Source organism: Anoplophora glabripennis, unplaced genomic scaffold (genome assembly GCF_000390285.2).
Source record: "Anoplophora glabripennis isolate ALB-LARVAE unplaced genomic scaffold, Agla_2.0 scaffold129, whole genome shotgun sequence".
Taxonomy (NCBI): Eukaryota; Metazoa; Arthropoda; class Insecta; order Coleoptera; family Cerambycidae; genus Anoplophora; species Anoplophora glabripennis.
The window spans coordinates 24,974-51,423 of record NW_019416294.1 but is presented as its reverse complement, the minus strand read 5'-3'; the positions used below and the strand labels follow the sequence as shown (position 1 = coordinate 51,423).

The window sequence follows — 26,450 nt, the reverse complement described above, 5'->3', positions numbered from 1 at the left end:
TTCAGTAATAGTTTTTCATTTGTTGAACTTTCGGTTTGAATGGAAATCAATATTTGTAACATGTTTTCTGCAAAAAAAATACAGTTTTCCTTGGACATGCCTTTTTAAATTGATGTTCAATTGATGACCTCCGTATAAGAGGGGGATAAGACAATATTTTTGAAAAATTAGATTTCTGCTGATATATTTATCAATTTCCTTTTCATCTGGTGCAAACATTATTCACCTGGTGTAAATTTAGAAATAAAAAAGTAAATAACACAGCTTTCACATATCCCATTCTTGTATCGTAAGTAATTTTTTGGGCATATTTATACAAATATTTCACACTCAATGCAAATATACAGGGTGTTTCGCAAGCGACACAGAGCAGGAGCATGTGGGAAACCCAAAATATGGCGATTTAACGTAGCTTACTTTTATACTAAGTTGAGAAGTTATAGACCCTGAAAGTGGGGTTTCAAATTTTGAAAAAAAATCAATATCTCATGTCAGTTATACTTGAACTTAGTAAAACGAAATTTGGCAGACGATGTGATTGTACCAAGAGCATTAATCGACAGTAAGTAGAGTTCAATTGAAGCATTTTAAAGGGTTGGTAAGGGATGATGCAACTTATTATTAATTATTACTTTGTTTTATGGGGAATTTAATTCTAAAACTTGCTGTTAGTTTTCAAAAAAAATTTGTCATTTACAACAAAAACACAAATAACTAATAATAATAATTGTAGCTGTTATTTAAAATCATCGAAAATTCAAAAGTTGGCTATTAATTAAAATGTCAAAAATCTGCAGAACGACGAAGAATAAATTTATGTCCGAGAGATAACGGTGATTATTTTGAACAATTTTTATAACTTATCAGTGCAAATTGTTTGTTATTTCTGTTGTTTAAGTTGTTTGTTTTTTTATTAAATTATTCTTATTCTAACTTTTTTCCTGATCGTCAAGTTTGACTTTTAAATTCATAGCCAACTTTTGAATTTTCGATGATTTTAAATAACAGCTACAATATGTATTATTTGTTATTCGTGTTTTTGTTGAAAATAACAAGGTTTTTTGAAAATTAACAAGAATAAGAAAAGTTTTAATTAAATTGCCCATAAAACAATGTAATAATTTTTTAAGTCTACCAACAGGTTAAAAAATTCTGTCACATTTTAATGGTGCATCATCAACCTTATCAACCCTTTAAAGTGCTTCAATTGAACTCTACTTACTGTCGATTAATGCTCTTGGTGTATATATTTTAACCTAGAAAAACCAAATTTGGTACTTCTAAGTTCCAAATGATAAAACAAAAATTACTTACTAACTTTTGTATTTTTTAAACAATTTATATATCGATGTTTTTTCCCTTTCACCAAAATCTGTAATTGATTTCTGATTGCATATTCTGGTTTCGCAGAATTATTTATATACGTCTATATCTTTTATGTTCATTTATTTCAATACCAATATAAGTCGTTCCTGGGCGCAAATGTGGCCTGCTTAATAATAATATGCCGCCTCCTCTCCCGCACAAGTCTTCGACTTCTGGGCTAATTCTCGTGGTTAGAATGAGAAGTAGAGATATTATTATTATTATTATTATTATTATTATTATTATTATTATAGCAAAGTAAATCACAATAAAAATAAAATCGTGGATCACCTCGTACAAATCTCTTTACTATTTCATCCACCCTCGTAATTCACCGTTTTATAGTGAATAAAATATTTATTTGTAGATGCCCGCTATAGAACGGGAGGAGCAAGACATGGTTACCGAAGGAGCTCTAGATTTGACCCACCCGCAGCCTATCGTTCAGTCAATACCCGTGCCCGTGTATCACAGCCAAAATTCAAACTCGTCGACCGGCACCGACATCCTCGACCTCAGCATGCCCGACAAGAATTCCATAACGGAGGTGTGCTACGTCTGCGGTGACGAATTCAAACGGGGCAGCCTGGACTACGTCGCCTCGAAGAGGTTGGCGGACTTCCCGCCCAACAAACCTTTCTTTCAGAGTTTAATAGAACACCCCCGCCCGAGCAGGAGCAGACCCATTGACTCGGCAGGCAGAGTGCAGGCCTGCGTCGACTGCCAGCAACATTTACTGAAACAGTGGCAGATGTTCGAGGCTCAGGGCGTGTCGCACGGCGACCGGAATTACACCCTACGGAAAAGGCAGAGTTCTACGTTGGACACCACCACATTCATCTGTTACACCTGCGCGTTGGAGTACCCCTCGAGCAGCATACGCCTGTTGTATTCCTGCCCGAACTCGGAGAAGGAGCCGTATTTTCCGTTCATACAGACTCTAAAGCCCCCGCCCGGGGCTAGCCCTATCAGCCCCCAGGGCATGGTGCAAGTGTGTTCGATCTGTTACAAGTCTATACCCCAGAAGCACCAGGTGTTCGGAGGGGACCCGAGCGCGCTGGCTAACAATCACGTGTCCGTTACCGACGTGCAATTTCACAATAGCAACTCCTCGAGGCCCAGCACGGTGAAGTCGCCCGCCAACAGCGCTGGTTCCGACATTAGGTACAAGCCGTACGACATCAATTCCTCCGCCTTGGTGACCAGCAAGAAGAAACAGGCGGCTCTGGAAAACCGGCAGAATTTGAGGGTGAGTTTTTACGTTTGCATAAAAACTTTTGAATTTGTTCCGGTTTCGGTGATGTTGGGCTTTCGGGTGCTTGACGAGGCAACCGACTTAAATTTCTGCCTCCAAATTTGTAGAATTTTAGCTTCAGAACGTTTGAAGTATGGAACTTTTTTGTACCGTCACTTGAACAATTATAGTTTGCTCGTCAAGCAGAAAATTTTGTGGGTTTTATGGTTGATCTAATTCCAGGGTTTCCCTAGAACAACAGTTAGATATGTAGTCTTCGTATCTTTGCGGTAACCTTCTGTAAATGCTGTTTAAATTATTCTACGTTTTGGTGTTATGTATGTATACAGGGTGCAACTTTGAATGGGGGCCATATTTATACAGATGTCTATAAAAACACTTATCATAAGTGTTTTTTCTAAGATTCCATTGTGAAAACTGAATTTCTTCTCTTAACATTTAACAAAAATGCCAATAGAGAACATAATTTCATTAAAAATTGCTTTTAAACACCTTTAAATAAATATTCCCTTTTAATTCATCAGTCAATTTGTTGTACTTTTTAAATTCCAAGCGATCCAGAGAGAATTAAAGAAGTGTCGTCTGCGTAGCTAGTAAAGTCTGTGTTTGTTGAAATAGAATTTAAGTCATTCATATAAATCAGAAAATGAATTGGGCCGAGAACTAAACCTTGTGGTACACCCGTCTCTACAATGTACTGCACTGGATAGCTACATTTTAATGCAAATATTGAGTTGAATTTTCAAAGAAAATGTGTAACCAGTTTATACCGTTAAAAATCTTATATATGTACATATTAATCTAGTTAACAACATCGGATATGGCGGTTCTATACAGGGTGTCCCGAAATTCATGCAACAAAATTTGGTCATAGATTCTTAAGACAAATTTAGGGGACCCGTATTTTTTATAAGTTTATAAGTTTAACTATAAGATATACATTTACGCCACGTGTCTTCATTAAATACCTCTTAAAATTCTGGGAGAAAATTAAACTTAATAAAACACAACATTGCACTATACAAATTCTATTTCAGTTTCAGTTAAAACAAAAATAATTCACACAGAAAGTCGTGAAATTGCCTACCGTGCTACAAACACCATTTCGTAAACCGATAAACTGGAAACTAAAATAAATGTTGTTGACCATTTGTTTTTTGCCCACCTAGGATTAATGTTATTGTGGTTCTCCTAAAGTAGGTCAATGTCAAAGGTCACTGACATTGAGATCACAAATTAAGGAGGATCGATTATTGAGAATATTATTTTTGCAGTGCGAAATAATTAAATTCTGTGAAATATTCTCAGATTATTTATCGATTTATTTTTGTTTTTAATTAATGCCAAAAATTTGAATATTTAACATAAGTTCTTATGGGAAATACTACTATGCATACCCTTACAATTGAATTACTGGTGAAAAAATGCAAATGGTAATACGAAAAAATATATACATTTACCTGAATAATTAAAATCAAAAAGTTAAAAAGCTCGTAAAAAACCTACAAATTGAAAAAAAAAACAAGTTTCTACGACCAATAGGTCCGGAGTTAGCATTTTTTTTTTAAATCAGCAATTTGTTATAAACATTAAGACCTGAAATTTTAACATTTTGTAAATGAAAGTTTAAACTTTATGCTCTGTAAATTTTAATTGAATTTGCCCATAATTGATCAATCCAGAGCCCGTCAAAGTAAGGGTACGCGGCAGTAGCTCTTCAGGGAGTGGTAGTGGGGTTATCTTCCTCTTAACCAGGAAAAAACTGACAATGTCAAATTTGTAATACCTCAGCTTCTATGTAACGTAGAACCTTCTTTACCAATTGTAATCGGCAGCGTCAACAATTCGCTACCTGAATTTTTAAACTCATGAAGAAACTTATAAATTTAAAAATTTAAGCCTATGTAAAAAAAATAAAAATTAAAATCCTGGGTTTTAAATGGCGCCCATTGGTGCCACGAAGTTAAATTTTTAATTAAAAAGCCTGTTCCTTAGAAAAAAAAAATCTCAGAAGTCCATGCATAAAAAAATTCACTTGAATTGCGAGTCCCAAAATACTTCTTACTGGGTCATAATACTGCTGAAGTGGTTACCGTCATAATTATAAAATTAGTTGACGTAATGATTATTAAATTTTAATTAACACGCTGTTGCTCAAATTTTTATTTAGTTTAAACAATAACAGTGCTAGACACAGGCATGATTTCATTAGAGTTTTATCGTAAGAAAGATTAGGAAGCCAGTAATTTGACGTTTTGGGTATAAACAGCATGATTCTTGGCTAATCCGTTATCAAACTGTGTTTCTTCTTTGTATAATATCTTATCTAAGCGAGATACCATACCCTTACGTAATTTTTTTGATTCACTCCAAACGTTCATGTAAATCGTTTTTTAACTGTTTTTTTTCCTCAATTTTTACATCTTACTTTTCGATTTAAGTTACAGAGCTTTGAAGCATCTCAAAGTTCTAGTCACAATGAAGAATTTTATTGCAAAAAAACCTCTTGACAGACCTCTGTTAAAGATTTTATTCGTTTTGATCGCAACGGAAACCATCTGCAGAAATTTATTTATATTTATTCAGAATATTACACAAAGACTACAGATAAGTCATTCTAGGTGTGTGTGAATATTTTGTGTTTGCAGACATTTCGTGTGACATTTGATCTTAAAGGATGCGCTGATAACCCTCGGAGGAACTAAGATAAAAAAAGTATTTCGCAGCCATACCACGAGCGAATTATATTTTTATTTACTTAAACTTGTTTATTGTAGGTATATGATTTTATAAATATTTATATAAATAATGGTATACAAAAGGTCTTTGTTGCGGCATTACGTAAGGAGTGACGATAGACTTAAGTCACGTCCAATAATTTATATACGGAGTGATCTAGATTTATTCCGGTTTAATTTATGAAAAGGGCGAGCGGGGAAAAATAATAAGCCACATTTTCATTTAAACGAGTTGTTTTCTCGTTTTATAAAGAAAGTTCCACACTTGAAAGAAATATAAATAGTCGATATATGCATAGCATGGTAAGTAAATGCTTCCTAAACTTATATATGTTTCAAAATTATAATGATAAAAAAATTGTATTAAAATGATTTCTTTGTGAAAATATTTTTGAAGCATTTAATTTCTTTGTGTGTTTCTGTTTTTCATGGTAAAACTCAGGAGTGTAATCTTTATTTCTTTCTTTCTGAAATTTTAAGAAGAATGTCAATGATTTCTACATTCTACGTTTTACAATTTGTGATATTTCACAAACTGTCATATCTCAAAATTTAATTGTCTAGGGATAGATAATTTTTTTATCACAGACGTATTCACTCAATATGTTATAACCAAATGTCACATTTCAAGTCGATCAATTATACTTACAAAATCCGTGTCTATTAGAATTTTTATTGCGGGAAAACCATGTGATTTTAACTTAAAAAAAACCTATTATTAGGTAATTGAATTGAATTTTAATATATCAAATAGGTATAGCAGAAGCTGTGTTGTGGTTTAATCAATTAAAAAAGATTACACTTATGATTTTGCCTAAAAAAATGCAAAACAAAAATTTTCTGGGAAAATCATAGTCCCTTATGATGTATCTATAGTATTTGTGACCGGTGATAAAAATTCGGTACACTCTAGTTTTGTCAGTACTATGATGAGATTGGTTCGAAACTAATCAAAAAATGATATTTGATTGGTTACAAAAGTAAAATAACCAACGGATATATTTTTAGAAATCTCGTATTTCCAGTTATACTGAGAGAAGTTACTGACCTTAATTATTTTAAATATTTTTGTATAATTTATAGGATTTCTTTAGACCTAAAGGTAGCCTCTTTACAAAAATATAAGCTTCTTGCTGTCTTAAATAAATAAAAAATAAATAAATGATGTTTTGAAGAACATTAGATTTTATCAAGGTTACCAACAGTCATACTCCACAATACAGTCACAAATAAATCAAACAACAGTTTTTTTTCTATTTCTTAGTCTTATAAGATAATTTTAATGTGCTGTTGTTATAAGCGCCTATTTATATTCGTGTACAAAAACAGAGATGACTAGGGCTACATGGATTCAATTCCTGTGTCGGTGGGGGTCATAAGCGTACAAATGGGAAAGACGCCTTATTATTTTCAAATTTTAGTTAATCCAATAAGAGTTGTTAAAAATGGAATCATGTACAGTGTATAAGGGAATTAATGCAATTCTTTAACAGAAGTGTCCGTTAAAAATGCATCGTGCAACAAAAGGTGGTGAAAATGTAAAAAAACCGAACAGGTGACAAAAAAAATTGAAATTGGCAGTAACGTTAAATAAATGATTTGTAGGAAGAATCATGGATTTTATTTTAAAAATGAATTTCCAACATTAAAGGAAATTCAAACTGCAATTGCAGAAGACGATTTTCCTAGATTGTCTCAAGAAATTTTATTGTGTACTAGGCTCGAATTTTCATTATTTAAAATGAAATCAATGTTAATAGAAAAGAACGAAATTATAGCATGGCGAAGAGAGTATTTAGAGTAAATAGCATCGAAAGTGAAGATTTATTATCTCGACAAAATATGGATAATATGTGGAAGGCATGTGGTCAGTGGCATAACGGGGGNTTATAAGCGCCTATTTCTATTCGTGTACAAAAACAGAGACAACTAAGGCGGCATGGATCGAATTCCTGTGTCGGTGGGGGTCATAAGCGTACAAATGGGAAAGACGTCTTATTATTTTCAAATTTTAGTTAATCGAATAAGATTTGAGTTGTCAGTGTTATGAGAAACAATTACTCCGAGAGCTATATGCCCCTACCGGCGTTGAATTATACTCGCAACACCTAGTGCAACAGCTAGGGTCGTTTGTCAGTTTAACCCACCAGGCACAGACCGGTTTTGGACTTATTAGTCCTCAGTGTGCCATAGGTGCGACAACCGACAAACAACCCAGCTGTTTTTCGTTGTATCATCACGAAAAGGAAATACATTGTACACGGGAGCGCAAATGGCTCCATCTGTCGTGCGGACTCCCAACTGTGCCATTCAAATGGCTACAGTAGGAAGCAACCTGCTATATTGCAGGTACTTGGTTGCACGACTGCAAGCCACAGTCCGAAACCGGTCTGTACCTGGTGGGTAAACTGACAAACGATCCTAGCTGTTGCACTAGGTGTTGCGAGTATAATTCAACGCCGGTAGGGGCATATAGCTCTCGGAGTAGTTGTTTCTCGTAACACTGACAACTCAAACATTGTGTTACGCCCTCTGTGGGTGGCAGTCGTGCAACCAAGTACCTGCAATATAGCAGGTCGCTTCCTACTGTAGCCATTTGAATGGCACAGTTGGGAGTCCACACGACAGATGGAGCCATTTGCGCTCCCGCATACAATAATCCAATAAGAGTTGTTAAAAATGCAATCATGTACAGGTGTGTATAAGGGAATTTGTGCAATTCTTTAACAAAAGTGTCTGTTAAAAGTGTATCGTGCAACAAAAGTTGGTGAAAATGTAAAAAAAAACGAACAGGCGACAAAAAAAATTGGAATTGGCAGTAACGTTAAAAAAGTGATTTGTAGGAAGAATCATGGATTTTATTTTGAAGATGAACTTCCAACATTAAAGAAAATTCAAACTGTAATCGCAGAAGACGATTTTCTAGATTGTTTCAAGAAATTTTATTGTGTACTAGGCTTGAATTTTCATTATTTATAATAAAATCAAAGGGTATGTTAATAGAATAGAACGAAATTATAGCATGGCGAAGAGAGTATTTAGAAAAAATAACATCAAAAGTGAAGACTTATCTCGACAAAATATGCATATGTGGATGGTCCCCAAAGATTGGCAAGATTTAAATATTAATAACAGACAAAAAGGATTTTCTAAGAAATTAAAGGCACTTCTTGGGAAAGAACGACGATTAATGATTACACATATCTGAAATGAAAGCAGATTTTTGGATAAGAAATGTGTTCGAATTGTGATGAACGGGAAATTACTATGAGGATGTAGGCAGAGTGGTATTTGAAAAATAGTTTGAATATATTTTTCCTCACAACGAACCTGGTGTAGGGATTGCCATAGATAATGCACCTTACCATAGTCGGCAAATAGAAAAATTCCCCACATCTGATTTTTCAGTGATGATTGTCCTTTTAGTACTTTTACTGATTTTATGTCATCGTAATATTGCAACACTATTACTAAATAGACGTTTCGTGGGGGCCACATGTCCGGTTAACGAAAGCGCTTGCTACATCTCAATAGAAAAAGGAAAAAATATTACGTTGGCGGCAGTAAAGTAAATTAAAAAAAAAAGAACTTACCTACCTTTTCAATATAATAACATATCTGTTGTTATTTAATAATTTTTGGAACCCTCAAAATGATACACCCATGGAATTATATTTCCTGCACTCCTTACCCGTCGCAAATTAACTTGTTATGTATCAATTTTTATTTTAAGTATACTTGACCCGTCAAATATCTAAGTTCCATTTTTCCAGAACCTTTCAACCCGAACGACGTCGCCTCTACCCGACGTAAACGGCCAGGCCGGGGCGCAGAGTTACCGCTGCTACATCTGTGCCGGGCTGTACCCCCGCACGCAGATGGAATGGGTGAGTACCTCCGCGGAGGGCATGAATTCCCACGCCATGCACTTCCCGTGTCTGACGAAAGTGGCCCGCACCTCCGAGAACAGCTGTATGGATTCCCACGGCAGGGTGCTGTGCTGCACGAAGTGCGTCAACCACCTCGAACAGCAGTGGAACACTCTGGAAGCGGATAGGGTACCTTTGGAGAGACGAAGGTAATTTGGGGACATCACTCAAAGAACACTGACGCTTTAGCTTCTGATGGTAATAATTTGCCGGGCATACGCTGTAATATAAAAGACGTATCGTTAAATTGCCTTGCTTTACTTCATGAGTAATGTGTGTTTTCCAGGTACGATATTCCTATACCGGAGGTCGCTTCGAACGGGGACCGGGGCATCCCCACCCCTCCTAGTACAAACAGCGAGAGGACGGTGTGCAGTAATAGCAATCCCGGGACGGGGGGGACGAGCATATATTGTTTCCTCTGCGCACTGCATTCGGAGTTCACTTTGGCGAGAGTTATTTATAGTAAACCACAAGGTATGGCCTAACGGAAGCGAAAATACTATTTGCTTTAACTTTTCTTGCGATATTAATATTAAAATTTCAAGAACAGCAGATTTTCTAAAAATCAAAGTTGGCAAATATCATGATATTTATATAAATATCAAATATCGGATATATATATCTTGATATATATCGGATATATATATCTTGATATATATCCGATATGTATCAAGNGGGGGGGGGGGGGGGGGGGCTACCAAGCGTACTTCTGGTTATACCGGAGGTGGATATGTACTAACTTTCTTATTTTAAATGGAATCCCCTGTATATTATTGCATTTTTGGAAAGAGCATCTATTTTTAAGTTGAAAACATATAAACACACTCTATACTTACGATTGACCGTTTCCGAGATATTTTGATTTTTAAGCACAAATTGACTGTCAGCAAAATTAGTTTCCCCGGAAACATTGGTTTATTTTTTTGTGCAAATTGGACATGTTGTAGAGGAAGACCTAATTTGTTGAATTTGACGTGAAAATTTTACAGTATTTATACAGGGGTGGCTAAATTTTTTTTATCGAATATGAAGTTCAAAAAATGTGGAAAACTCGAAATTTTTAAATGGAAACCCCTAATTTTTTTATTCGCATTCTGCGCTAAAATTAAGTGAAACTTTGTTTCTGGGAAAACTAAATTTTGCTGACAGCCAAAACTGCAATAATATACAGGGGGTTTCATTTAAAATAAGAAAGTTAGTATCGACTTGCGGTATAACCGGAAGTACGATGACCTTGAAAATATTTTAGCTTGATAGGCCTCGTGGTCTGTATCACACCGTCACAATTTCAAAAAAATCCTTCGATCGGTTTCCCAGATATCTATCGATGGAGTTCGTGGTGGGACACTGTAATTATATACATAAATTGTTTTATATTTGGTAACTTAAAATAAAAGTGTAGATATAAAAAAAAACTTTGTATCACATAAAAAAAAGGAACTAAACATTTTCAGACTATCACAAAAAATATCTCAAAAATCACAACAGAAAATAGGAAAAACTAAAATGCATAACTACAAAACATGTACATCACAGACTACCAAGTACAGACTCTCAGCTCAACACAAATTATGACAGACTGCGATGCATTTATCAAGTACGCGATGCAATCGGCACACCCAGTGACGTAGAAAGTCAGGCAACCTGTCCCTTTAGGAATCTTGACTGATGCCGCTCCATCCGTGCGCCAGCAGCTACGACTATGATAAAAATCGCACTACAGATCTTTGGGGGGGGACTAAAGCTCCCAAAGCCCCCCCCCCAGATTTTTTGTGTTCGAATTATGATGAACAGGAGATTACTATGAGGATACAAAAATAGTTTGAATATATTTTTCCTCACAATGAACCTGATGTAGGGATTGCCATAGATAATGCACCTTACCATAGTCGACGAATAGAAAAATTCCCAACATCCGATTTTTCATTGTTTGTCCTTTTAGTACCTACTTTTACTGATTTTATTTCATCGTACTATTACAACACTACATAAATAGACGTTTCGTGGGGCCACATGTTCGGTTAACGGAAGCGCTGGCTACATCTCAATAGAAAAAGGAAAAAAAAATTACGTTGGCGGCAGTAAAGTAAATTCTGCCCTTATAGGCAAAAAAGTACTTACCTACCTTTTCAATATTACAAGGCGAGTAACTTCGTAAGGATAATCTAGTTTTTTATCAAAATCGACATGTCTGTTGTTCTATATTTAACAATTTTTGGAACCATCAAAATGATACACCCATGGAATCATTTTCCCTGCACCCCTTACCCGTCGCAAATTAACTTGTTATGTATCAATTTGAAATTTTAAGTCTACTTAACCCGTCAAATGTCTAAGTTCCATTTTTCCAGAACCTTTCAACCCGAACGACGTCGCCTCTACCCGACGTAAACGGCCAGGCCGGGGCGCAGAGTTACCGCTGCTACATCTGCGCCGGGCTGTACCCCCGCACGCAGATGGAATGGGTGAGTACCTCCGCGGAGGGCATGAATTCCCACGCCATGCACTTCCCGTGTCTGACGAAAGTGGCCCGCACCTCCGAGAACAGCTGTATGGATTCCCACGGCAGGGTGCTGTGCTGCACGAAGTGCGTCAACCACCTCGAACAGCAGTGGAACACTCTGGAAGCGGATAGGGTACCTTTGGAGAGACGAAGGTAATTTGGGGACATCACTCAAAGAACACTGACGCTTTAGCTTCTGATGGTAATAATTTGCCGGGCATACGCTGTAATATAAAAGACGTATCGTTAAATTGCCTTGTTCTATTTCATGTGTAATGTGTGCTTTCCAGGTACGATATTCCCATACCGGAGGTTGCTTCGAACGGGGACCGGGGCATCCCCACCCCTCCTAGTACAAACAGCGAGAGGACGGTGTGCAGTAATAGCAATCCCGGGACGGGGGGGACGAGCATATATTGTTTCCTCTGCGCACTGCATTCGGAGTTCACTTTGGCGAGAGTTATTTATAGTAAACCACAAGGTATGGCCTAACGGAAGCGAAAATACTATTTGCTTTAACTTTTCTTGCGATATTAATATTAAAATTTCAAGAACAGCAGATTTTCTAAAAATCAAAGTTGGCAAATATCATGATATTTATATAAATATCAAATATCGGATATATATATCTTGATATATATCGGATATATATATCTTGATATATATCCGATATGTATATCAAGTCTTAATATTTTTTATTTTTTTTAATTAGTTTATGTATAATATTATTTTAGCGAAATAAAATTAAGAAACTATTTAGGTAAATATTTTTATTCCAAATATCAAAAACGAGAACGAAAAGATAAATATAAATTCTGAAACTAATAAAAAATATTTGCGTGAATATTAGGTACATACTACGAAAACTAACCAATTTACATAATTTCAACATAAATTTCATAAATATTAAAACAAATACAAACACACAGCACCTGCTTGAATTGACTAACACCTGGAGAAATAATGAAATAAAATAATAAAAATATTCATTCAATTTTACTTTGTTGAAAAATTCGGGGAATCACATAAATAAACACGTTTGCCAATAATTAGCATATGGTTTTGCTACCATCTGTTAGTAGTTTTAGCAACTTTAAACCAGTAGGAATCATTATTTAAATTTTTATAAATATCATGATATATATCAAGGAATAAATATCGTGATATATATCAATGATATATATCGGATATATATCATTGATATATATCATGCCAACCTTGCTAAAAATAATGGCAGTTTCTTGTATACTCGTATGTATATTTTCTCCTATGAATTAAAAAAATTAGAAACACTTATTTTAGGCAGGAACGCGCCATATTTCCCGGCCCTACTGCACATTAAGAGCCCGCCGAATGCCGAGCAGTTGAGGGAGGACGGATCGGCCTTAGTTTGCACGTTTTGCTATCACAGTCTGGTGAGTCAGTGGCGACGATACGAAGCTCAGGGAGAACGGGCGCTGCCTGCCGACAGACGGGACTACAATACGCACGACTACCGTTGCTACGTGTGCGGAATCACGACTTACCGGAAACGAGTGAGGGCGCTTCTCATAAAGGTAAAGCGAGAGTCTACCGAAAAATTTAATTTTTTCAACGCGGCTGTTCCTGCAGGACTTCCCTTTTCTGAGATTTCACCCCCAGCCTGAGCACTCGTTGCTGTTGGAGAACGGCGACTACTCGGTGGTGTGCTTGGACTGTTACGAGACGCTTAGAACGCAGAGTTTAGAGTACGAACGGTGGGGATTGCCGCTCGATAAGAGGCAGTACAACTGGATAACGCAGCCCCCGCCGCCGGAAGACAGCCCCGAGGCGACCGTGGCCAGGTTGCCGAGCGGACAGAGGAGCGACAAAGTGGTACGTTGTTCGCGTAACTCTAAAAATAATCGACGCAGCTTTATCCTTTTCGTTTTGTTGTAGTGGTGATAAGGTAGTAGTAGTTCGTCGTTTTTCAGGTTCCTCCTACATTTTTGGCGAAACCGAACAGGAAAAATTGCTCACCTAAGATTGGGGACAGAAAGGGTGCTTCGAAAACTGAGACGGGACCAGGTAAGTGGAGGATAATATATCGATTTTGAATTTAGATTTTAGAACTCTTCAAGTATCGTGTATATTTGTTACATGTTTCAATTTTTTGTGTTTAGATTGTATCTTTTTCTCTCAAAAACGTTTCAGGCTGACAAATTGGAATTTATTCATTTTTTTATTTGTTTGATCAGTATATATTGTCGAATGTTATATGCAATGTGACCCATTTCAAATGCAAACATCCTTGTACAAAATTTAGTGGTCGAAGTTGACGTTCGATCGCTTCTTTATGCTTCGGAATACGAGCGATCTTTGGTGCGTTGTTGGCTCTCGGCAATCTGGCGCTGCTCTCAGTCGTCGAGGTAGTTTTTGGATGTTTGGATAGAAAATTGATGCAAAATTTTAAGTTTACTTGCAATCATCATTCGACAAGATCTTATAACATATGAATTCATTCTCACTTATCAAAGCCTACTTTTTATTTTTTGGGGTCTGAATTTACTAAAATTAGTTGGCAATTTTTTTATTTAAAAGCCGACTCTGCCACTGCATTTTTTACCTCTTCATTGTGGTTTGTACCAAATTTAGTGAAAATATATTGATTGCTTAAAATTAATTAAAATTAAAAGTTTTATTTCCATTCTTCCTACAAGATGTGAGTAACCTATGGAATTATAAATAAATTAAATAAACAAATAAAATGTTTATTGATGTGTTTTTAATTATAATTGGTTCATCCATTAAAATTCCCATTTATGGAGAACACAAAAAATAAAAATTAATATTAATTTGATTATGAGCAAAACATAATTTTTTTGCTCGAAATTTGGCACAAGTTACATTGAGAGGGAACAGAATCCAGTGGTCTAGTCAGATTTAAATAAAAACATTACTAACAAATTTTTGTCAAATTCAAGCTCCGTCGTTAAAAAAAAATTAAAAAATTTAAAAAATCACAATTTTTTGTGTGTGAAAGAAACCATCCCCTCAAAAGTAACAATATTTCATGCGCCTTTTTCTTTCTGATCCCTTTTAAATATTTTAACACATTTTAGAGGGATAGAGAGAGAGAGAGCGAAATAATATGAGTTTGGTAGCACATTATGTAAACAGGTTCCAGTGGTGTCCCGAGGAAAATTTGTAGAATGAATTTTGTCTTTAATTAAGGGCAAAAATATTGTAAAAAAAATCGAGAATCCATCAATAGAATCATAATTCTTATAATCGCTAAAAAATACGTCCTAGTCTCAATAATTTGATTAGTGGCTATCATTTTTTAAATTCATTCGACTGTCCAAACGAGGTAAAATTTTGTTTATTAAATTTTAAAGTGTTATTTGGATATTTTCTAGTCTGCAAAATACTCGTATTCCAATTTTTTTTCGTTTTGAAGTTATTGAGGAAGAACTGAAAATTTTAATTTAAATTTTAATTTTTTTATCGTATGCAACATTTGTTTTTCCTATGGGCTCTTTATTGAATTTTCACATTTTTTATTGCATTTTTTCGATTACTTCTTTGCTTTTGTCAAATACCAAATTATTCCTTTTCACAAAGAGTGCTTTGAAATTTGAACACGCAATTATTACGTCAAACAACATATTGACAGTTCGTTTGAATTTTCACACGAAGAAGAGATATGCTTCAACCTTATTGATTAATTCATTTGATTATCTGGTCCCGTTAAACAGACATTTAATATTTACGGAGCACTCCCAGATATCTTAAGCGTAGGCGATAAAAAAGTAACTTTTTTACATTTTGGAAAAATATTGGCTATGATTAAAAAGTAATTTGTAACATATTTTTATTTCTGAAAAATTAAGTAGGCCTTATCAGAAGTGCAAAGAAAAAGTGCATAACATAAAACATTAGTATAAGCATTATAAAATAGAGAAAAAAGTATTAGACAATAATTTAAATCGCTAGTAGCTGTTTTAGAAACTTAGCCTGATCAGTAAAAAAGTCCATTTTAATGCTATTTTAATATACAGGATGTTTCAGAAAGACCTTCCGTAAATTCAGGCGGTGATAGTACAACAAAAAATGAGAATTATTTGTCTTATGAACTATATGTCTATCTCCTCTTGTTTTCGAGATACAGAGTGACAAAATAAAATTTTTTAAATAGAATTTTTACGAAAATTTCCAAAAGGTGCGAAATATTTTTATGAAATTTGGTATTCCGGGGTTTTTAAGGACGCCAAATACACTGGTCTAATTATTTTTTGGATATTTCATAGAAGACGCTAGTTGCGCTACATTCCTATTACATTTTAGGTTCTAATTTTTTTAAGGTCAAGTTTTTTACCATTCGGGCTCCAATTTCTGATGTACAATTTTATTTTCTAAAAATAATGTACTCTTGTTAGGACTTCCTAATGTGGAAGGTTTTTGAGAAACAAGGCTTTTAATTGAACTCTTACAATATTACAGCGAAGAAAATAAATGACTTCTCAAAGTAGGCTTATGTCAAAACTTATTGATGGATGTCTCATAAACAACACATACATTTTTAATAATATTTTAAACTCTAATTAACTTTATATCAAAATTTTAGTGATTGTTAGTGACTGTAGGTAGTAATGACTAATTACAGTCACTAAAATTTTGATATAAAGTTAATTAGAGGTTAAAATATTACTGAAAATGTATGCGTTATTTATGAGACATCCATCAATAAGTCTTGACATAAGCTTACTTTGAAAAAAGTCACTTATTTTCTACATTGTCATATTGTAAGAGTTCAATTAAAAGCCTTTTTTCTCGAAAACCATCCACATTAGGAAGTTCTAACAAGAGTACATTATTTTTAGAAAATAAATTTGTACATTAGAAACTGAAGTCCGAAAAACCTAACCTCAAAAACATTAGAAATTAAAATGTAATCTGAATGTAGCATAACTAGCGCCCTCTATGAAATATTTTATTTGAAAAAAAATTTATTTTGTCGCTCTGTATCAAAATTTTTTTATTTTTTGTCATACTATCACCCCCTGAATTTACGGGAGATCTTTCTGAAACACCCTGTATATTAAACCCATTTGTTCGATGAGTTGCCCGATGAAAAGGATTAATTGATCTTTTAGGTATTCGAGGCGCATGTAAACCAATTTTTTCCAGTAATTCAGGACACGAGACTTGAAATTAATTGTTAAAAAATAATTTCAAATAATTATTATATCATCACCCTGTATATGTTGCCACGCTTAAAACTACATGTTTGTACATTTAAACAGGAGCAGAATTTTTTACTTTCTGATATTTAACACGCCCCTCACGGCAACATTTCCCGGCGCCGCCCATGGCCGCCTCCCCTCGCGACTTCCGCCCCCGGCCGTTCCATCATCCCCCGTCCGCCGGCGGACGGCTGGAAATCAAGTGCCGTGTGGAGTAGCGTAGGTCCGCGCTTGTCAATAAACGCCTTTTTGCGGTGTCTCACGCCCAAAATATTGCCGCCGACGCGCGGCGTCTTCCACAATTCTTTTTTTTACGTATCCGCGTCCGCTATTCGACCCGCCGCCGCCGATTAGAACCGTAATCTTATCTAAATCCGTGGAATCTCGAGGTAAACGGAAATACCTACCAAGGTTCATGCCCGGCGGAGGATTACGTGAGTGTGAATGCGAGTCGGGATCGCGTTGGTTTCCGTGAAGATGGATTATAAGTATCCCTATGAGAATATACCCGGTTTACACCCGCATCTTTACTACAACGAATCGGCTGGGGGTAAGGTTAATTCTCTTTTTAAACGCGGTTGTCATTTTGCGGCAATTTGTTTTGGTTTTTGCTTGTCAACATTGCGGAAATGTAACAAACAAACAACAAAATGAACGGAGCCGCGTGGAGCGCGATTTTTGTCGCCTAAATTGAAAGGGGAAAATAATCGAGTTGTTGAATAAAAATTGTAATTAAAGCCTTTATATTGTTCAGAAAATTTTTCCATTTTTGCAATATAATTTTGCTGTTTTGCCGCCAAAATATCCACACTTAAATTCAAATAATATTTAAATATGCACATCTCATTTTATAAAATTTTCTTGGTTTATAGCTGTGATAACACGTGATTAACACGGGAATGAGGGATCAAGCGATCAAGTATCAAGTTTTATTGAGTGATGGGTATAAGATAACAGTGTTAGTTTCTTATTAGTATTCCTGTGGACATATATTTTTTTCTGTATATATTGAATTTAACTTATTTTTCATTAAATTACAATAAAAGTGTATCACACACATTGGTTTAAAATGTTTAACTATAAAATTACACAGGTCAACAAGGGTCAAGAAGCAGACACACTAATATGCATTCCCGAAGGATTTTGGTACGCTGAATCCGAATCTGACCGCAGAATTGCTCTATCACGTCAGGTTTTTGAGATATCCTAACCTAAAAGTGTAAAAATCACTGTTTTTCGTCATATTTGAGGTTATGTAGTAATGCTATCCTTAAAAGAAAAAAAAATATATTTAATTCAAAAGTATAAGGCTCCCTTTTTTGAATGCCGTTGAGTTTGCTCAAATATCTTTTTTTTTTTCGTTAAGATATCACATGTTGAAATTTCTAAGTTTATCATTTTCTTAATATGCGAAAATCTATTAAGGATCCCTTAGACGTCAAACAGTTGATTGTAGTTCAGAAACTTCATACTCGGAAACCTTCAATACATACGAATTCAAATTCACAAACTCCAAATCCACAATCCCTAAACCCACAAACCCCAATCCCACAAAACCCGAACCTACAAACTCCAAGCTTACAAACCCCAAACCCACCAACTCCAATCCCACAGACCGTATGGGTATGAAGTTTCTGAATTGCAATCGACTGCTTGATGTCTAAGGAATCCTTAGTAGATTTTCGCATTTTAAGAAACTGAGAAACTTAAAAATTTCAACATGTGATATCCCAACAAAAAAAAAAAGATATTTGAGCAAACTCAACGGCATTCGAATGAGGGAGCCTTGTACTTTTAGATTCAATGTATTAATTTTTTGGAAAAGAATAGATGGCATTACTACATAACCTCAAATAAGACAAAAAACAGTGTTTTTTGCACTTTTAGGTTAGGATATCTCAAAAACCTGACGCGACATATATCGGAAATATATATTCAAGCTTCTGCTTCCAAAAAAAGTTAAATTTTGTAGGTCAGTGTTATCGGTTGGTTATTATACAGGGTGTTTATTAAACATATGGCAAAAATTCAAGGGGTTATTCCCTGGACTATTCTAGCTGCTTTGTTCAGAAGATACAGGGCAAGAAAAATTTTCCACTAAAACATATTATTACTGAAAATTACATGTAAAGCTTCTGAATCCACAAGAACTGTTGAAAATGACTACCTCCAGCTACCTCAACTACTGACGTTGATTCTTTTTACCAATGGTGAAGTTTTTAACAGTAACATACGGAGATCGCTGGATTGGTTGTGGTGGACCTTACTTATGGCCTGCTCGATCCCTGGACTTACATCCTCTGGATTTTTTCCTATGGGGCCTCTAAAGTCATTAGTTTATACCACTCCAGTGGAAAATATGGAAGATTTAAGAAATCGGATAATTGCTGGGTGTAACTCAATAAGAAACAACCGTGGTGTTTTTGAAAGAGTTCGGCAGTCAATTAGGAGATGTATTCTTGCCTCCCAGCTGGAGGTAGTCTTTTTCAACAGTTCTTGTAGATTAAGAAGCTCTACATGTACTTTTTGGTAATAAAATGTTGTTATTGTCGAAAATTTTTCTCGCCTTATATCTTTGGAACAAAGCGGCTTTTCAAAAATCATCAGAGGACAAAATACTCTTAGAACAGCCCAGGAAATAACCTCTTGTATGTGATTTATAATAAAAGATGTGGTTAATTTAAAATTGATTAAAATTATATTTAGAAAAGGATATAACTTATTGCCTGTAATTATTTATTTGTGACATTTTTGTTAATATTTTTTGTTTAATTGGGTTTTTCTGTTACACCAACAATTTTTTTTTGTGCCAAAAGGATCTGCCGTGGGGTCGGTTTTATAAATTTAGTTATGACTAACCAAAAATTACTGTGTACTCAAGAAGAATGATCTACTTTCTCAGTGTGATCTGTTCCTGGTTAAGGCAAAACTAAATCTATAAAACCAACCCCATGATTTGTTTTGGAACAAGGTTATTTATTTAAGACTTTTTCTTTTTGGTGCATTAGAAATTCGTAATTGATTAAAAACAGTAAGGATATAGCTTAATTTTTTTCTCTTATCCCAATTTTATTAAAATATTATATAATTTACATTAAAATACTTAAGTCATCAAAATAATGATTTTGTTCCCATGTTATTGAGGATTAGACAGTTTGTTATCAGAGTTTAATAAGTAGTTTTACAAAGACCGTTTAAAAAAAGTATATCTATGAAAATATACCTGATTTACATATGGATATCAGAGTAAACCTCTGAAAACTGCTGTAAACGTCAGTTTCTTAGTTGTCCTGAAGATATCACAATAAATAGAGTGATGAAACGTTGACAGGTAAAAATATGCACTATTGTAATTTATTTTTAAATTTACACCACATGCTTATTACTTACAAAAATAAGTAAAGACAAAAAGTGACCAGGAAAAATATCAAGTTCAGGAAACCAACGATCGTCCCGTTCTAGCCCGTCTATAGCAGAGGCTGAGTGATTTTATCTTATAGTTGGGTTTTTGTTAAGCCCACAGATTCTGTATTTGCACAGGAGGAAAAAATACATTTATAAACATATGTCCGCAATTGTAGTAATCGTAAAAAGTGGAAGATAACTTAATTTTTTTCCCAACCATAATTTTATTATATTATAAAACATTGTTTTGTCAGAATTTAACTAGTAGTTTTACAAAATCCACTTCATATGGACGATATCTAAGTTATAATTGAATCAGTCAAAAGTGATTTAGAATATTTGGTAAAAAAACTGTATCGAGTGAATCAAATTCAATGGAACTTGGAATCTATTATAGATAGAAGAAAAACTGATGGCATGTTCTTGAACTTGATTTTCGAGACAAATTAAATTGTTGAAATTTGATGCTTTTATTTGTTTTTGAATTTATTGTGTTTGCACAAACAAGATTAGATAATAGCATTAACAGGGATAATGTAGAATATAAAAGTAGATTAAAATGTGTACAAGAGCAGCAACTAAATAATTAAACGCTTGTGTTGTGTCGTATAAAATTATCAGTAATAACTTAAAATGCAAAAACAAATATTGAACAATTGGTTAAATGTACAAATGAATTAAATGACGAATTGTAGTCAACATTTTTCAGCCTAAATCTTTTTGTTTACGTTTAGTTTAAATCTGTTCTATTTTAAGGTGTTTTTCTACATATTTTCGTACTGCATTTGACCATATAATACTTTCGTCTAAATCATCGCCATCGCCATAACAAGTAATAAACAGCAGCAAACAATTTAAAAAAAAATCAAATCCTTTGATATAACTGATGTCATTTAGACACATAATAAACAAAATTGGACCCAAAGTACCTTGGCATACACCAATTAATATCTTTAAAAAGTTCATCTGACAACTCTGTCCCCTATTGAATTATTTGAAATCTACTGTTCAAATAATCGGCAAGCCGTTCGAAAAAATAATTTTTTTTAGAATATGTATCTTAAATGTTTTCTTATATCTGAAAGCAATAATGTTTATGCCATCAATTAGCTGTCATTATTTACCCTATTTTATTAAGCTAATTCATACAAATTTAAAAATTTGCATTAACTTTCATTGTAGAAGTAATTACACATTTTGTTAATACAAACCCCGTTAATAAGGTTTTTTAATTAACCGTTTTTTCTTTTTTATTCATACCCTTTCGTAGAACATTTATATTTATTAGATTGCTGATTGTGTCTATTCTGATCCCGTTCCTATACCGATTGCGTCCCTATATGGACATTATAGAACTTTGAACTTTCCAGCTGTTGCTAACAGTCCAAAACACTCCACCTCTACTAACGGGAGTACAAAACCTAGGGCGTCGACGGGCCACGCGGTACCAGGCCCCGGACCCGGCAATCCCAACCAGTATTCCCACTCTTTCGCTGCGGCACTACGTAACTTAGCTCAACAGACTATTCCTGGTACAAGCGAAAACTCTTCGACGAGCCAACCGGCCTCGGAGTCACATCGGAGAGAATCAGGTATTGAATATTTCGTTCGTGTTCCTAATGAAATCGACACCACGAGATAAAAGCCCAATGTTTAATGTATCAAGGTTTCTCGGGTTGTTATACCGTGGCCTATGTATCTTGTCGCCACTACCAGCTGAAATTAACTTCAAAGCGAGTCTGAGGATTCTGACAGCTGGTCTGCCGCCACAGAGCCTAGCCCAAGAACAAGAAGAGCGAGTCAGAGATGCTTAGTTAAAGCTATGGAAGTGCATTGTAATTCTATAACTGGCGGCGATCAGGTACCTAAGCCATGGCATAGGAACCCAAAAAAACATTGTATTTTAAAAACAGCACACATGTGAAATCTTTAAAACGCTTATTTTTCGATTTGTAGCATCTGTGCCGATACCAGAGAAGTCCAAATCCAGCACAGAAGTGCCTACATTTGGAACAGCCGGATCGACTTCTATTCGTTCATTCGAACCAAGACTGCCCTCAAATCACGTAGATAGATATCCCACCAGCTCGCTAACTGAACCCAATAGAGCCGGTTTTCAGCCTTATAGACCTGAAGACAGGTAAGTCGATCGGTTCTTTTATTTAAAGGTAGTAAGTTTTGCGACACGCACAAATCGTTCCGTAGAATACCTTTGGTGCCGGTCGGAATGGACATACCAGGTTATCCGCCTTACGGTGCCTACCCCCCTCTACCTCCGATGGAAGATCAAATTTATTACGAACGTCTGGGCCTGTTGAGGGCCCCTTGGCCGCCTATCAGTCACCCGTATTTGCCTTACATGTTACCAGGGTCGGCCATGCCTCTGTATATGCACGAAAGGTAAATTTTGTTGTCATAATTTTTTAGTAAAACTATCCGTTAGAACTTGTGAAGATAATTACAATGGGTCCCGTTGCTGAAATAATAGATTAATAGAATGTGTTATCGGAATTATAGTTACCTTAATATATTTCTTTTAGGTTGTCAGTGAATCTGGAAAAAAAAATATTTTTATGGTCATCAAAGTTTCGTTGATTTATTGCAGTATCTTCGGGACTCTTACACTATCAAAAATACCCTGGTATCTAAAAAAATCTTTAGGATTTTTAATTTAAAATTAACAAAAAGAAACGAAAATTATAGAGTCTTGAATATGTCGCAATAAAACAACAAAACATTGAATATATAAATTTGTTTTTGCTTTCGATAAGTCAAAAAATTCAGAGCAACTAACCACTACCCATCTATCTGTATGAATTTTCTATATAAGGTTACATTTACAGACTAAAACTGGAAGAAGAACACCGGCGCCTAGCCGCGGCTCGGAAAGACGAGCACGAGCTTCTGGAACGCGACTTGCAACACCAACGCGAGCGGGAGCACAGAGAGAAAGAGCGTTCTCAAAGAGAAAGAGAGAAAGCCCAGTCTCGCATCTCGCCACACCTCACCTCGCCCCACATGACGTCGCAGCCCTCCCTCATGTTACCCGTACTACACCCGAGCGGCATGCTACCTCCGACACCCATTTCCCTAGCCCCCGCAATGCGACAGTCTCCCCTGAATTCCGCCTTCTTAACACCCGGCTCTCAGAATTACCCGATACCCAGGTCGAGCCCCTCCTTGCAGAGACACTCCCCCAACGTCCACCCGAGTTCAAATTATTCCTTGAATCTCAGCCAACGCCAGAGCCCGGTGATCCAGCCGTCCGGGCCCCTTATCAGCAACATGAACCTCGCCCCTCCCGTATCTAGTCAGAGCGTCGTCACGAGGTCTTCGCCCAAGCCTCCCACCCCCAAACCTCCCACCCCAAAACAACAGACAAACCCTAAAAGTCCCGTCACGAGTACACCTTCCTCGACTTGCGACAATGCAGGTGGCGCTGCCATTCAGACGAGCGTGAAAGTTCCCGAAGAAGGACAGACGACGGCTACGAGCGCAGGTGAGGGGATTCGCGACAACGGAGAAACCGCCTGACCTTCTGCCATGCTTGTCGTTTGTCATTATCCCCAAGATTCCTTATTTTTCGGTAATAAATGTGGTTTTTGTTCGGGTTGTTACTATCTGCATGCGATTTCGTTGTCGTTTCGTTGCTTTTTGGTGAAAATGCGAAGCGTGCATGATCCAATTTTATTCAGTTGTACATGGAACTGCCGCTGATTCTTGGGTCCGAAATAACTGAACTTATTTCTGTCTAAAGTTTCTTCATTTAGGCGCTAGAGATGGCCAAAGTTAACAAAAATAATTGTTTTCCAAATAATTCCAAAAGACTATGGTTTTGGTATACTAGTACTTGTATAGGGTGACTCAAAACTGATGATTTTCTGTCGTTACAGGAAAACGGAAAGACCAAATAAGAAACCGCAAGAGGGTATCTTTATGACATCACAAAATTTTTTGACAACTGATTTTCTCTAGTGGCTAAATGACACAACTTTGGACCGATGGAAATTTAATTAAATTGTTCTATATCGCTTCTGGTAGTTCCATATACACAGAATATTGGTATAACCGTAAAATCAAAATTATTTATTGCGATTGCCCAAGTTCTTGAAGAACTGACATTTCAGACATCTTTCTTAACTATACAGGGTGTCCCACCACGAACTCCAGCGATGGATATCTGGGAAACCGCTAGAAGGTTTTTTTGAAATTGTGATGGTGTGATACGGACCGTGGGGCCTACCAAACTAAAATATTTTCAAGGTCATCGTACTTCCGGTTATACCGGAAGAGCATCTATTTTTAAGTTGAAAACATATAGCACATTCCATACTTAGGAGTGACCGTTTCCGAGATATTTTGATTTTTAAGCAGACTGTCAGCAAAATTTAGTTTTCCCGGAAATGTAGGTTTATTTTTTTGCGCAAATTGGACATTTTGTAGAGGAAGACCTAATTTATAGAATTTGACATGAACATTTTCCATTTGTTATACAGGGTGGTCAAAAAAAATACCGAATACGAAGTTCAGGAAATGTGGAAAACTCGAAATTTTTAAATGGAAACTAGTTTTTCCGGAAACGTAGATTTATTTATTTTATGCAAATTGGACATTTTGTAGAGGAAGACCTAATTTATAGAATTTGACATGAAAATTTTCCATTTGTTATACAGGGTGGTCAAAAAAAAATTACCGAGTACGAAGTTCAGAAAATGTGGAAAACTCGAAAATTTTAAATGGAAACCCCTATTTTTTTAACGTATTCGTATTCTGCACTAAAATTAAGTGTAACCTTGTTAAAGTTTCCCTATACCTAAACCCAGTGGTTTTCATTTTCCTTTTCTTAAAATGATGTTTCCCATTTGTTTCGCACATTTTAGGTTGGCCGTGACAATTTCTGAACTTCATATTCGATATATTTTTTTGACCACCCTGTATAAAAACTGGACAATTTTCATGTCAAATTCGACAAATTAGGTCTTCCTCTGTGAAAATGTGTGTGCAATTTGCACAAAAAAATAAATCTTTGTTTCCGGGAAAACTAAATTTTGCTGACACCTGTCAATTTTTGCTTAAAAATCAAAATATCTTGGAAACGGTCCATCCTAAGTATGGAGTGTGCTATATGTTTTCAACTTAAAAATAGATGCTCTTTTCAAAAATGCAATAATATACATGGGGTTCCATTTAAAATAAGAAGTTGGTATCGACTTCCGGTATTACCGGAAGTACGATGACCTTGAAAATATTTTAGCTTGGTAGACCCCACGGTCCGTATCGCACCATGACAATTTCAAAAAAAATCCTAGCGGTTTCCCAGTTATCCAACGATGGAGTTCGTGGTGGGACACCTTGTTTTTTTTTTAAAATTACAATAGCAGTCGATAATTTAAGATATTTTGTGACTAAGTAATCAGTGAAACTTAACTAACAGTATTAAACATGCCAAAACTTATGCCGTATCTCTATTAAAAATGCCGTGATTAATCTTCTTCATAATAGCATAAATTTAAAAAAAAAATCATGCTTAACGCTTCTTGTCAAATTGCGAGTGCTTGTCGTATCCTCTGAAAGTGTAGTGTGGAGTGGCTTTTTTCTTTCGTTCAAGGTTAGCAAGCGTACATTAACAATTATAATAATTAATTATTGTTAATGCAGAGACGTTATTGTCGAACAGATCTCTGTAATACAGTTACGTCCGTACCAAAAAGTGAAAGTCAGGGTCAAGCCTATCAAGACCTGTTTTAGATATCACTTTTGTTGTATTCTGTTTTACATTTATTCTATGAATGATTCTGACTTCTGCATTAAACCTAGTGTGCATAGGGTGGGCCAAATACGACACTTTTTCTATTTCCCAAAAAGAGAGAAAAGGATAGTTTCGATGTCACAGGTTCGACTTTCGAGAAAAATTAGATGGTGAAAACCACATCTTGATATCTTCTTTCATTTCAGAGACTTAAAACTTTTTTGTTTGCGGAAACATCCAATGCCATTGTTTATGAACTTTTTACTTAGAATTCAGTGGCATTCCTGATATTTTTCTAT

The 26,450-nt window shown here is 35.5% G+C and overlaps 1 protein-coding gene across 1 annotated transcript in view; it reads left to right on the top strand.

Annotated features, from left to right (window-relative positions):
- The window catches only part of LOC108905087, a 43,758-nt gene that overhangs the window by 4,306 nt on the left and 13,002 nt on the right, over nucleotides 1–26,450 (top strand). The window contains exons 2-11 of the mRNA XM_023453960.1: nucleotides 1,733–2,614; nucleotides 9,132–9,436; nucleotides 9,574–9,764; nucleotides 13,096–13,349; nucleotides 13,405–13,647; nucleotides 13,746–13,839; nucleotides 21,773–21,994; nucleotides 22,359–22,542; nucleotides 22,608–22,802; nucleotides 23,246–23,901. Coding sequence (XP_023309728.1) covers nucleotides 1,733–2,614; nucleotides 9,132–9,436; nucleotides 9,574–9,764; nucleotides 13,096–13,349; nucleotides 13,405–13,647; nucleotides 13,746–13,839; nucleotides 21,773–21,994; nucleotides 22,359–22,542; nucleotides 22,608–22,802; nucleotides 23,246–23,901 — 3,226 coding nt within the window. The remainder of the gene's footprint in view (nucleotides 1–1,732; nucleotides 2,615–9,131; nucleotides 9,437–9,573; nucleotides 9,765–13,095; nucleotides 13,350–13,404; nucleotides 13,648–13,745; nucleotides 13,840–21,772; nucleotides 21,995–22,358; nucleotides 22,543–22,607; nucleotides 22,803–23,245; nucleotides 23,902–26,450) is intronic.